This window comes from Sprattus sprattus (genome assembly GCF_963457725.1).
Source record: "Sprattus sprattus genome assembly, chromosome: 2".
Classification (NCBI taxonomy): Eukaryota; Metazoa; Chordata; class Actinopteri; order Clupeiformes; family Clupeidae; genus Sprattus; species Sprattus sprattus.
The window spans coordinates 53,721,972-53,736,971 of NC_137921.1; the positions used below are offsets into that span (position 1 = coordinate 53,721,972).

At 46.2% G+C, this 15,000-nt stretch overlaps 1 protein-coding gene across 1 annotated transcript in view; it reads right to left on the bottom strand.

Moving 5' to 3' along the window:
• Positions 1-15,000, bottom strand: part of celf5a (cugbp, Elav-like family member 5a) — a gene marked incomplete at its 3' end in the record, with an annotated part of 164,931 nt that overhangs the window by 17,975 nt on the left and 131,956 nt on the right. Inside the window, exons 4-5 of the mRNA XM_080832380.1 lie at positions 6,464-6,592; positions 5,230-5,309 (exon numbers count right to left, since the gene is read on the bottom strand). Coding sequence (XP_080688506.1) covers positions 5,230-5,309; positions 6,464-6,592 — 209 coding nt within the window. The remainder of the gene's footprint in view (positions 1-5,229; positions 5,310-6,463; positions 6,593-15,000) is intronic.

Genomic DNA, 15,000 nt, shown 5'->3' on the forward strand with positions numbered 1-15,000 from the left:
CTGTGTGTGAACACCGAGTTGAGTGAGTTTTTTGGACCGAACGGACAGCTAGACGACCGTGAGAAGCAATTCACTGAATCTGTACTCAAAGTGTATGGGGTTTGAATCGTGGACTGTACCTTTAAAGCCGAGGTGGAGGAGATGGGGGGGTGGTTATGGAGAGTCTGAGGTGATGAAGCCCTTTCCTCCAACCACCCCCACCCACCCTCACGTCTCCTGCGCTTGTCAGAACTCAGGGGCTGTCACTCACACTCCATCACCACCCTCAACAATTTACCTCGCGGGTTCAGACTCTCTCTGCTTATGCAGGCGAGATTCAGCCAAAGCCTGCCACAGACACTTCCAGCTTGCCACAGCAGCGGAGGATAAACGTAAAACGATTTTTTTCTCTCTCCCACTTCCTCTGAGTGCAGGTGTGTGTGGCATCACTAAGCCTCTCAGCCAGCAGCGTCACGTCAGCCGGCTGCACTCCTCATTAAAGCCACTCTGTGACTGCAAGACCCCGTGAGCTGGCAGCTCAGGGAATTGTAAAAAAAACATACACACACACTTGGCCGAGGAAAAAAACACACAAGGTCATTCAGGCTTGCGCAGCAATGACTGTGTTGTGTCTCTTGTTGGTTTATGACCCTGCCTATTAAAACCATTGGTGGGTTACTTTAAGGGGCACTGGCCTGGGCTTGATGCAATCTTAGGTAAAGGACTCTGCCAGTTTGCAGAGGGGTGAAAAACACCAGCCCGCATTATTTTTTGACTTAAACATACAATATGTAGTTTTTAATTGTCAAATCATAGACGTTCAACAATTACGCGGTTCTGACAGGATGATAGACGTACAATATATTTATCAGGCCTCTATCTATATATTTTAGGCCTTGTTTTGGGTTAGTTTACAGTTCCTGGACCTGTAATGAGAGGCATCGTATGGTCTACAAACCCACATTTGGCAACCACACCACATATTCTACTTTTAAGGGGCTTTTCCAGAAAGATATTTCCATGCTAAAACATACTACGCTAGCATGTCTGAGACTTAGTATGCTGACTGTGCTATCTCTTTTTTCATTACTTATCTGTGCTATTTCCCTCAAAAATATTCTCTGTCTACACTAGCGCCTGCAGGCCCGGGCTAACTTTTGATGGCCCAGCTTTATAGATATGGATAAATGAAGTTGCATTAAGACGGCTGTATAAAACTCTGTCTTTCTCCTCCATTAGCGGCATTGTGCTTTTACTGCTGGTGTTTATTGAATGTTCTCCCAACAATAAGAGTGCATAAATGCTCTGATGATCTGTTTTCATTATCCGTGGCCATCAGTGACTCTGTTTCAAACGGTTGTTGTTGTTCTTTTATTGGCCGTTGCATAGTAGTTTTTTTTGCAGTGAAGGTTAAAAAACAACATACGTGTGGATATCGTTCTGTCTTTATTTTCTATTTCTTCTCCTGTTCCTTTGAATTTTATCTGGCTGTTCACATCAGTGAGTGAGGCAGGCTGCTGCTGCAGAGAGAAGTGGATGAACTATGAAGTAAAACTCTCATTAAAATTTAAGCTGCCAAGTGTCAGGAGAATTCCCACAGGCCAGGAGCTTCGAGAGTGGATTCAGGAAAGGGGAGTAAAAGTGTGGGAATAAAATGTGCAGCTGTTCTACGGAGGAAAAGAGTGGGGCAAGAATAAAGGAAGTGAGAGAGAGAGAGAGGCTCAGAATCAAAGGGAAGTCTGGTCTGTCTCTTTACGAGAGTCCCATTGCAGGGGCACCTTGGTGCCTATCCAAGTTGCGGACCCATGTGTGAAGATAAAGCTGCAAACTAAGCCATATATTTCACATTACTCTAACGCTACACATCTGTCTCCGCACATTACTCCAGAATAAGGTAATAAGGTTGGATTATCCAGCGCCTGCCGTCATCTTATATAAGTGCCTGCAACTCCTAAAACCTGTAACGGACTAAAGTGTCACCGGGGCGAGTGCCTCGGCGGTGTCCCTGTCTCCACCTCTTTGTCACAGGAACAAAGGCCTTGTCTGCTGAGGCTCCCTCTGGACCCTATTACCGCCAGGCTGAGCAGGGATGTGATCAGTGCCCACTGCCCAAAGCTGCATTGTGATCACTTACACAGTGGTCGTGACAACGGTGGCGTAGCAAATGTGTAGATAACCTATGCTAATGTTGCTTTGCGGAAAAAAGTGGCGGATTCATTTATTTGAATCTGTTTGTGTAAAATGCTTAGGGAGGCTGAGCTCAAAAAGCATACAAATTTAAAGCTGAGTTTGCAATAAGCTCATTGGGTGAAATTAAGATCATAATATTTCACAGGCTGCATGACACATAGCACACCTTACATGAATGCGTAGAAGGAAAATAAATATACATAATGTATTTTTATACTATCAGATCAGCACTTTCTCGTGTCGTGTCCACCAATGAAAATGTAGTTATCCTCCATGGGGGACAATGAAGTGCCGTAGTTTGTCTTCTGCATGCAGATCTCAATATCAGATAGCCAGGGAGCGGCTTGGTTTTGGTCCGAGGCGTTTCCTGGGGGTTTGCGCTCAGGAACCGAAGCAGTTTGTAGACAGGTTGTCTGCAAAGGCCCAATGGGTCTGATCCACACCCTCTCTCCTTGTTATTCAGTCCTGGGAGGACCCTTCTTTACAAGGGCCTCCCGAATCCTGGCAATTTGCTGTACAGCTTGGCCGTTTAAATTTTTAATTGTGGATCACCCAAAGACCTTGTGTGAGGTCTGCGGAGGAGACGGTGTGTAGTGCGTGTGCAGAATGTTGAACCTGTCAAGACCTCTCATCTGACCCGCCATCACACACACACACACACACACACACACACACACACACACACACACACACACACACACACACACACACACACACACACACACACACACACACACACACACACACACTGACACACACACACACACACATATGCCCCACCCCCTCTCTGCACACACACACACCAAACGCAAATATATTCGCTCTGAGCCCTGTGAGCTGGAAAATAAGATCAGTCAGTGGCTGCAGAGGCACATGACAGAGAGAGATGGAGACAGGAACCCTAGGCACAAGCATGCATGCATATATATATACATACATACAATATTTAGATTAATAGCGTATATATACTGTAAATCTATACAATGAACGGAAGTATTTTGTTGAGCTAGGATAAACCAGACAGCATATATTAGAAAAATACATTGTTGCTCTAGCGTCTACATTTGGCACCTGGGTGCTCTCTCTCTTGCTCCAGCTGGCCTTCCTATAACCCACAAACCAGAACTGCTGAAGACCGATGCTATTCTTCTTTTTGTTTAGCTATGTAGCACATGTGCGACTGAGAAAAACAGCTCTCATATGGGTTACTATGTCCTGTGACATCGCATCGTTAGCTATTGTTGGCCTTCCTGCTACGCACAGACGAAAACGATTGGAGTCGAATGATACACAAATACTTATTTTTAGATATTTAGCACACATTCCATTGAGAGAAGTCCTCATATGGGTTAGTGTGTCCTGAAACAAGAGTGCTCTATTCCCTTTGGTGCTACAGTTGTTTTATTTCCTCCCCTCAGGCTGGCAACTGTAATGATGTTGTACTGCGTGGCTAGTTTCAGCGTTGGTCTCTAACCAGGCCTGTCCAGGTCTTCTGAGAAAGGAGAGGAAGAGTGTTCCGGGTCAGAACATGGTTCAGAACCCTGTGTGCCGGAGATGAAATGCTGATGTGATTTTTATAATCAATTTAGCAGACAAGGAGATAAATCCTGTCCAGTCACACACCCCTCTGTCTCTATCTCTTTTCTGACTGGTTTTCCTCACTCTGTCCCTCTCCCTCTCTATCTTATTCTTCCCCTTCTCTCTCTCCCTTATTCTACTCCCTCTCACTTTTCCCCTCACTCACTCTCTCTCTGTTATTCTCCCACTCTCTCTCTCTCTCTCTCATAGACCCTCTCATTCTTCCCTATCTCTCTCCTCTTCTCTCTTATTCTCCCCCTCTCTCTTATTCTCCCTCTCTCTCTCACTCTTCTCCCGCTTATACGCAAATGAATAATTCACCAGCCGATGTGGTGAAAGGTGAAGTAAACAAGTCTATTGCCTAATATCCCGGGAGGCTGAGGGGGGTGGGGGGGTTGAGAGGAGGAGTGAGGGGAGAGCAGGAAAGAGAGATGTGGAGAGATGGGGGGGGGGGGGGGGGGGAGAAGAGCAGGGACTCCTAATGTGCCATTGCTCAGGGGCCTGCACACTGTCCCGGAGTCATTTGCACTTATATTGACCTCAAGGTTGCGCCAAAACTAATGACACAGCCAGCCTCTGCAGCCTCCTGTTTACCCTCGCACCGCCGCCCATAAATAACACGCTCACGTGGTCCCGCAACACACACTTCTGAAGGTTCACGGGCTCCGTCGCTCGCTCCCTCGCTCTCTCCTATCTCTCTCTCTCTCTCTCTGCCGTCTTCTCACTCTATCTGTTTCTTCTTTTTTTCTCTTTCAATATGCATCACACTTTCTTCTTCTTGTGTATTTCTTTCCATCGGGCTCTCTTTTCTTTTTTCTTTCTTCTTCCCCTCTCTCTCTCTCTCTCTCTCTCTCTCTCTCTCCTTCTGTGTGTGCTGCAGGACTCAGAAAGACAAAGGGAACCCTGAATGCAGAGGGCACTTCAAACCTTTGAATAATGCGCTCTGCCCTGCTTCTGGGGTCAGCATGAGTCAGTCTTGTGATGCACAATGAGGAAGCTTTGTGGACCCGCACAGTGGCTAAGTAAAGGCCTCGCACAGGGAACCACAAAGAGACTTCGTATAGAAATGCACCTATTCAGCCGACACTCTATAAACTGGAAGCATGTGCACACAATACATAAACCTCCCGGATTGATTTGCTTGGGTGAATTTTGATGATGGTTTGGAGTTGGACCTGTTTGCTTCTGTCTAGGGCTTTGTGTGAATGGGAATGATATTTTGGAGCTGTGTGGCATAACAAAAGAGGTATTTATACAGATGTTTTACAAGTGTTTGTGTCTGCAGTATGTTTAAATGAGGAAAATGGAGAGAGAGGGGAGAGAAAGAACGGGAGAGAGAAAGAGCAAGACAGAAAGAGAGAGAGAGAGAGAGAGAGTAAAAGAAGAGAGACAGAAAGAGATGGAGAGAGGTAAAGGGTGAGATGTTTTTGTGTGTTTTGCATGTGAAGCTGGGCGTATCCAGACAATGTGAAGGGTACTCACTGGCATGGTCTGGCTGCCATGCAGGGCGCTGATTGCAGACTGAGCTTCAGCATGTGTGGAGAACTTTACAAAGGCACAGCCTGAAACAAACACACACAAACACACACACACACACACACAAACACACACACACACACACACACACACACACACACACAGAGATCCACACAGGGTGCCATTATTAAACAAAGTGAGGAGAAGCTCATCAAAACATGGCAGGGAGGCGAGGCGAGGCGAGACTACCCCCCTCCTGCCCCCCATGCACAGCATGCTGTTCCACCCCAGGCTCCGGATGCTAGAGGCTCTTGTACAGATTGCACCGATGAAGCAGAAAAACCACACTATTTAGCACCGCACGTCTATCTATACATATTAAACACAAAACATGCTGTACTTCATACTGTTCACATTCATAATGCAGCCACTCATTTTAGAGTTCCTGAGGGAAAAAAAATAGGTGATCTACTTAATGCATGAGTCCCAAACTGTACATCTGAGGAGTACTTGCAGAGCGTGAAACAATATCAAGAAAGTTATGAACTAGTTCCAGCATCGAGAGTGTTTTATTCTTTTAAATGCACATGTTCTGATTGTAAGGCATCTTAAGAGTAATAGTACAGAAAGACAGATGATTTGTTTTGGGAAAGGAGGGGGATCAGAGGAGATGTAACATGACAATACACGAGAGAGCTGGTCCAACTGAACCTCAAGCTCTTGCCTTGTTTTATCATGGAGGATGTCTGAATTGTTTTGACATGAAAATGTTTTACTCGTAAATTTCATTTAAAAAGCAGATTCAGGGAGCGAGTCCCTCAGCCCCAGGGATAATTTCACAAACAGGCTCGGTAAGCACTGGCTGGAGAGATGTGCTCGTCCCTCTGTGGAATGCTGCATGTCTCCACATATTGGTGTCTTACTTTGTTGCCAGTTCTATTGGTAGATGCGGTGTTGATTTGCTGATAAATGTACTATCAGACTCACACTATTTGTGTGTGTGTGTGTGTGTGTGGATTGGTGGAATCAAATAAATAATTTAAATGTGTTTGTTTGAAACAGGGGAGAATTAAAATTCCTTTGAAGAATGGATAGCATATTTTTTCACATACAATTTAAAATTGTATGCCTTTTCTACTAGGACTTGTAAATGCTTGACTCTTGAACCAACAGTAAGTAAGTCTACCTAAGTAAGTGTGCTTACAGCACCAACAGGAAGTAAGTATACCTGTCCTCCTACCTTTACTGTTTCCGTCAGGACCTCTCAACACTGTGCACTCCTCGATGACTCCGTAGGGCTCAAATAGACGGTACACGTCCTCCTCAGTCTGTTGCTTGTTCAGCATCCCCACGAAGAGCTTCCTGTCTTCTGGAACAAAAGAAACAGACATGTGATGAACTCGCTGCTTATTCCCCAGACCCGCATCTCCCCTCTCCTGCCACCCACACACAAACACACAGAAACACACACACTCACACACACACACACACACACACACACACACACACACACACACACACACACACACACACACACACACACACACACACACACAAACCTCCACTGCTCAACCCATTCAGACCAGCCCTATCGCCAGACATGGAATCCCATAACCCCCACAGAAGGTAGTACTCTGTTTTCTGTGGCCGGTGCATGAAAATGGCAACTGTTTTTGTCTGCCCCATTTAGCTCCTGGAGGTGAGTCAGAGCGCACTGTTCCCATGCCAAGTCTGCTCATTTTCATTTCTTAGATAATTGGGTTTGCTGCTCCCGCTGAAGCCGCGGCTGCTGTTGCGCTCAGGCCTGGGGAAGGCCTGGGGTTGTGTGAGTGAAGCGCCACGCTAGGGCCACCCCCAGGTAACGAAAAGAGGGGGTCTCTCAGATCCGTGCGCGTGAGCGCAGTCTTTAGGCGTTCCTTCAGCAACTGCTGCTGCTGACCTACAATTTTACTGAATGCAGGCTATTTATTTTTCAATCTCCCCCCCCCCCCCCCCCTTCAGACTATGCTTAATTGCTGCTGATCCAGTAGTTTCAGTATAGGCAAAGAAATATTTCAGCGCTCTTTGCTGAACAATAGCACTGTTCGGCTGCCTGGGGAATGCTGACTTCTCAGTAAGTATAGTATTGAACCATGTCAAAGGAAGTGGGTCTTACCTTGACCTGATATGCTGCATTAATGGATGTTTGTGTGTGTGTGTCAGAGTCTGTGTGTGTGTGTGTGTGTGTGTAGGTGCCTCTCTCATGCTCTCTCTCTGTTTATGGCAGTGTGTGTATACGTGTGTGTCTTCTGAGTAATGTCATGTTAACAGAAACTACACCGCCTTAAAGCCGTGCTGCACAACACAAAGACTCTTGTGCGCCGACTAACCTCCCAGGCTCTGGTGGCAGCTGCCTGCATGTCAGGCTCTTCTCTGCCTTCCTGTGTGTTTCCTCCCCGCACACAGAGATGACCCGCACCCGGCTGATATTAACCCACACGGGTGACTGGGATGGCAGGCCCCGAGCACTCCCCCCCCCCCAAACATCCCTGTGTGCTCGATGCTGCTCGTGATGCACCTTTAAAATAATCACGAGTGTCAGAGCGCTGTCTAGGGACGGAGCAGCCCTGCCGCCCAGCCTTTATTGTTTGTGGCAGGATCAGAGGGTACGTATCAAAATAAAGGCGATTCATTGTGACATCTGTCACGGTGGATTGGAGAGCATTTATCTGCAAAAAAGGGAAAGCCCTGAACTGGAAAATAAAAGGCCAAGATGGTTCCATGTTTTTTTTTTCAACCCCTCCCTAGGGGGATATGAATTCTTAGGTGGGGTATTGGTGTTCATGTGCAAATCTATGCACTCTCTCTCTCTCTCTCTTTCTCTCTCTCTCTCTCTCTGTCTCATTCACTCACCCACATCCACTGGTATATTCAGCTTTTCTTTTATGCTACTTATGGTTTCTTAGCCCGTGGAGCTTGTGGCTCAGTGCACTCTGGGGTGGATGATGTGAATCTGACTAGCAGGACTAATGCATGAGGCTGACCTATATGAATTTCATGTGCGCTCTCAGATATTCATACCGTCCCCAGACCTCCAGTACTGCCTCTTAAAAACACAACACTGCAGCCGTCCAACCTCTGATAGATCGCACTCCAGGAAATCAGCCTTTAGCTGAATAAAGCAATATTGCACCCTATCACGGATAAACCGATACTGTGTATCAGAATGCTTTGGGCCAGAGGACGCTAATTAGAAGTTCACTAACACATTACCTAAGCTTGTGTTCCTGTGGGCTATGCTCACTGAAATACTTGTATGAAGTTCTAGTGTTATTTTTCCTAAGTTTCTTCACTGGCGTGAAACACGTGTGTTTCTGGAGAATAACTGGAAATAATACATGACGGCGCACGTGTCCGCCCATCGTCATCTCCAAGACCCTCACAGCAGCGACTTGTCACACTGATTAGCAGGAGCTCCGGGAATAAAGCGCCATCTCCAGGCCCTGAGCTATGGCTCGTAGACATAGCCCTTGACATGAAGGAGATTCTTCTATAGCTTAGACCTCACACACACACACACACACACTCACACGCTACACACACACACCTTCAATTATTAATGAGCAGCATGGGGGAAGCCCCAGTGATAGTAGCCTCTGTCTTATCATGACTACTAGATTTTACCCTTTTCACAAAGAGTACAAATCTAGCATTGTAATTTAAACCAATACTTGCTCATCATCATACTAGTGTTACTCTAAGTTGTAGTAGTAGAAGTAATAGCAGTAGTAATAGTTGCTCTAATGGTGATTCTTCCACATAGTTACTGCCTTAAAATATATTACTTCTCTGCTACTATCTTACAGAGCGAATGTGTAGCCTGCATGTCTAATTATACGGCTTCCATTCTCTGCTCATCCCAGCATAGAGATTCCTCATCAGGACCTACATTTGAATATTATTTTGACACTGTTTACTCCGCGCTTCATTACTATATCCAATGTTCAAGGTTTCTTTAAAAAAAAAGAGAGAGAAAAAGGACCCTTTGAAAAACATGTGCATCATTCTTATTCATTGCTGCCTAAAACATTTGCGAGTTATAGCAGTTCGCCTCCTTATTAAATCCCAGGGGTAGCTATATTTGACAGTGAAACAGATAAGGCGTCCTCTGAATAGCAATTGGATATATCTCAGGCTCTCAGAGGCCGCTAGCTCCTGATGCCGGGGCGAGCCTTCCAGTGTGGCTTTCTAAAAAATGCATCCTGTGCAGGGGCTTGCATAAGAGCCTGTAGCTTCTGATAAGGCAGGATGGATGAAGGAGGAATGCCATTGGAGTTGGTAAATCACTGTCCTGTGGGGGGAGGGCTACAGGAGTGTGTGTGGGTGTGTGTGTGTGTGTGTGTGTGTGTGTGTGTGTGTGTTTGTGTGTGTGTGTGTGTGTGTGTGTGTGAGTGTGTGGTGGGAGGGGAGGGGGGGATCAAACAGTGAATCTTATAGCAGCCAGTCTGTTCTGTTTTTCAGCCGAATATGGGGAGCAGTAGGAGTACAGACAGAGAGAAAGGGAAGGCTCACACCAGAGAGAACGATGAGAGAGAGAGCGAGAGAGCGAGAGAAATGGGCTGGTTGCTATGACAACTACTCATACAGCAGGCTGTCAGTCATGTTTCATTGGTGCTGAGGATAAAGGGGTGCGGGGGTGGGGGGTGGGAGAGGTGGGGGATGGGGTCATCTTCCCGTCCGCTTGCAGTTTGAGTGTGAAATCCGCTGTCAGCCTCCGAGATAAGGGCAAATTATGAACAGTATTAGCATCCAGATAAAAGGAAAAATAATGAATGGATACATTTATTAAAACAAATTATGGAGCTTTGCAGCCAGGGCCATGCTGCATGGAGACCATCTACGTCCACTCATTTGGTAGAGGATAAGAGATGGGTACAGATAGACTGTGCTATTGCTGATATCTCCCTCATTCTCCGTCACAACTCTATGCTCTAGTCTGTAGGCTCCCCATCTCCCTTTATGTGGGTTTCCACGGTGATACAATAACTGTGTGAGCAAACAATGCACCTCCGTAGAGCAACAAAAACAACACGGCCATACAGACCCAACGAGAAGAAAAAAAGAGAGAAAGATTTTAATAAACCGCCAGAGAGATCAGAATGCTTAGCCAGTAGAATTTAATCCATTTAATTACATACATTATATATAGCTGTGTCTGCAATACTGAGAGATCAGCTAGTTGTATAATCTCTGGGCTCGAGACGCTAGTTTGTGCTATGTGTTGTGTGTTGGTGTGTCTGCTGGGGAGAGAAGAGAAGAGAAGAGAAGAGAAGAGAAGAGAAGAGAAGAGAAGAGAAGAGAAGAGAAGAGAAGAGAAGAGAAGAGAAGAGAAGAGAAGAGAATGCATTGGCAGGAAAACTGAACAGCACTAAGAGACTCAACGTTGCCAGATCTCTTCCGGAATAATTGGTCCCTTTTTTTGTGCCTCGCGTGTTTCCAGTTGAGGGGATAGGGTAGGTATGTGTTGGTGTTACAGACTTGAAACAACCTCTAAGGATGTTTTGGGGTTTACTTTAAGCTATATTTTTCTTTATTTTTGTTTAAAACTACAGAACAAAGTTTTATGTTATACACTGATCTAACTATATTCAGACGGCAAAGTCCACAGAGGATTTCTTATCTGAAAGCAGCTCTGCCTCGTTCTTGGGAAAGTGAAAGTATATTTTGGTTCACTCTCGATTGTGTCCATGTTGTTAGAAACACATTTTAATATATCTGCCTGCGAGTCTCTAAATTAGCATCATATGGTTTCCACCTCACAATTCTGCTAAAAAACTCGGAAAGGTCCAGAAAAAAAGGACACCTCCTTCATTTCATTCCCTCGCCTATGAACAGTGCTCTTTCCATCAGATGGGATTGGCCACTTCAGTGGCAGAATCTGACCCAGCAACAGTACAGAGCCTGCAGCGCGCACCTTAACGTCTGCCGCTTTCTCCGAATTTCATCATCCCCGGCGCATGTGACAGCTTCCTATTTGGTTGGCGTGGCGACAGGGTCTGCGTTAAAGTCATCATGAGCATGAATGCCAGGAAGTGGCCTTCTCAGTGCCTGTGATAAGAGAGCCTCAGTGGTGCGGAGCATCCTTCAGCTAAACTGCCCTCAGGGATGCGTTAGGGACACACACTGCTTCAGCACGCCAGTCTTTTACTCGGCAAACCAGCCCACAGAGGTCCCTGACCACTTTATGGCTAACCCATTTACACACTCACTCACACGCACACACAAAAACACATATAAACACTCACAGATACAGACACACACACACACACACACACACAAAAACACATATAAACACTCACAGATACAGACACACAAAAGTACCAAGCTACTCTCCCAGCTCGTAAAAGAAGATATGGTCAAAATTAAGGAAATAAGGGCAGTAACTAAGGTGTTGTATGTTTTCCTTTTTGTTTTGTTTGTGTAGTCTTTCTTGGTATCTTAGTTTTTTTCCTCACGATACTGGCTGGAGTGCCCGTGTGGTTTGTGTCAATGCAATGGCGTGTGAGTCACGTCTCTCAGTTGGGCTTCAGGTGATTAGTCGGGTCCAAACAAAAGAGAAAAACAAACTCAAAAACCCACTTGCTGTGGAACCACGCTGACCCACCTCCCTCTAGGCTGAGCAGGCCTGAGAAAAGCCCTCCTTTCTGTTGTACCCCAACACCGTCCTTATTTAGCCTTTCAAAGGAGCAACTTCACACAGTCTCTATACCACCTCCATTTTCCAGCACAGGTTCTCCATCATTGCAATTAAAGGGATCGCCCCGCCCCCACTGAGGGACCGTTAGCTGCACTCGTAAGAAGCAGCATTAAACAAAGAATTTAACAAACTATAAATGCATGTAAGTGTGCTCATGTATTCATGTTTGCGTATGTAACAAAACACACACACACATTCATGGAGACAGAAAACACACACCAGACACACATTTTCACAACATGTTTTGAGTCAGTGCACTTCTCCCAAACAAACAACTATGTATGGTAGAGGGTATGGTAACTGTTGCATCACCCCACACAATGTGCCCTGCCGCACAGGCACAGATCAGACACAGGCCAGGCATGGAGTCCACAAATCACACAGTGGGGGGGTTCCCTCCAGCATGACACATGCTTCACATTTCATGAATGCTTGAGAAATTCCCTCAGAAATTCTCTGTGAATGTGTATGTAATGTATGTGTGTGTGTTTGTGTGTGTGTGTGTGTGTGTGTGTGTGTGTGTGTGTGTGTGTGTGTGTGTGTGTGTGTGTGTGTGTGTATGTGTGTGCGCGCACGATGACAGAGCCTGATATATAACGCATTACACCATCTGTTTTTATTCGCCCGGTCTATCTAATGATTTCACAGCCTCCCCCAGAATACCTGAACAATAAGCCCTTAAAAAAAGGCCAACAGTATTTTACATTTACACACTACCAACTGCTGGAATGGACCGCATCCTCTCATAATCTCTTAGATGCTCTTTGAGTGTTTCAGGCAAAGTAATGTCACAGTGCCCGGCCCGTACAGCCCTAAATTTGTGCGAGAAAAAGAATAAAGGCAGAAATTGCTTAAAATATTTTATCTCCACCGTACATGTCACATCAAATTTACGCTCAATATGATAACAAAAGTGAAATATGACTCGCTGCCACGTGTGGGACTCCACATATTATTCTGCCGGCCATAAATCCTGAAACTGCTGTGCAACGTCTACGCGCATGGTATATAAACATTTACAATATTGCAGTGCTATTTATATTGTCTGCCTTCGTAATGCCATTTGCGGGGCCTTTTGGCATCAGTTACGAGAACGTTTTTTTCTTTACTCTCTCCTCCTTCATTCCCAGTCCTGGTGGTTGTATCCTATCCTGGCTACTCTTCCTGTACAGTAACAGCTTTTACCATCGGCGCTATTTAATGGCGCTCCTGCCTGTTTCTTAATTATTTTCTCATCGGTCTGTTGACACTGATTCATGAGGGTGGAGGTGAAACACACACGCCCCCCACCCCCATACCCCAGCCCCCCCCACCCCCACCCTCTACACTCCACTGCCCCAGGCCCCCCCACACGCACAAGCACATCCACTCACGTGCCCCCTGCCTCGACCCCCCCGCCACCCCCCCTGCTCTAGATCGCCTCTCCTGGCCTCTCCCTCCTGCTACCCTGTGATGATCTCAGAGGGGCTAATGAGATACCTTCATGCAGCAGTTGCTCTCAAGTAATTAACTCCCCCCCGACACACACACACACACACATACACAGACAAACACACACACACACACACACACACACACACACACACACATGCCCGGCCCCATCCCTTTTCGAAGGACTGAATTGACTACGGCGAGATCGACAAACTTCATTAAACAGCAGCACCAAACAGGAATTAGGTGTAATATGCTGCCTTGTGCACGGCTCATAAGAGAAAGGCCAAGACCACTCTCTGTCCCGCTGGGATCTCAGCTCCTTCCAGCAGCAATAAGGTCGGGCTGCACTCCGACTCAAGAGGGAGGGCGGAGGACCCGGAGAGAGTGAGAGAAAATGAAAAAAAAAATAGAAGAGAAAGAAGAGAGGAGGAAGTGAAAAAAAAGAAAAAGCAGACTGACAGAGCCAGACATAAATTACAGCTCCAGCTCGCTCTGAGAAGAGAGCAGAGGTGTCAGAAAAAAAAGAGAAGGAATGGAGCAGAGTAGCGCTAGAGTTAGCTTCTCTCTTCAGCCCCGGGTGGGAGAGGAGGGTTTTGCCACCGGCTGCGTTCGCTGGAGAGGCGGGCCTGTCAGGAGGCCGCAGAGGCCACACCATGCGTCAGCCATGCCAGCTCCACGTGGGCAGGCCGTGGGTGAAATGGGTTCGTCATGGCAACGACCTCCGTGGCCCAGACCTTGACGAAGGTAGAATATGTATCTGCCAAACGTATTATACACAAGCTGCTGAAAAACTGCCGAGTAAACAGTCACAGGCCAAAAAAGTGCTGCATAAGGCGAACGCGCAAATACATAAATATATCCCTAAGCCTTAAGAGCATGTGCAGTTTATTTCTGTACATTTCATAATAGCTGCTCAGCTTGCTTTTTTTCATTTACAGGTATAAGCGTGCTAAAGACTGAAACTGGTACTGTGGTCTGGAAACAGTAAACTGTGATTTCCTCACCTAGCTGTTGTCTGCATTGGTGTGCTGTATTGGAAAAATGGGTGTTAATGTTCCGGTTGCAGGGAAGAGACTGCCTGCTGTTCCCTTTGGCAGGCCACTGTCAACGCTCTTTACAGCGCACATAATGGATTTCTGCAAGTGCTAAAAACCTTTCACACATGCAAAGCATACAGACCCGCTCCCCAAGGAAGAGACAGCTAAAACGCCATTGACCAGGTGTCACAGTCACTTTTTTGTTTAGTCCCAAACATTCAGCAGCCATATTACAGAAAAGGTCAATCTTGGCTAGATGGTTTTTAGTTGTTGTTTGAGCAGAAGAGATAATCAGAAGCTCTCACTATCGACACAATACCAAGACTATCAACATAAGCCAAGACTATCATTATGAAACTGTTCAATTCTTCAGATGCACTTTCAATCCAAATTTAGGCTAAACTACTAGCACATATTAGCCGCCTGTACGTGACATATCCTGTAGCCCAGTAAGTGGGTTATATACCCTGGCAATGGCAACTCTACCACCACATGACACAGCAATGAGCTGGCAGTCCCCGTGTTCCCCACAGCAAGCAAAGCACCGTGCCGGGCCGGAGCAGACCCGCC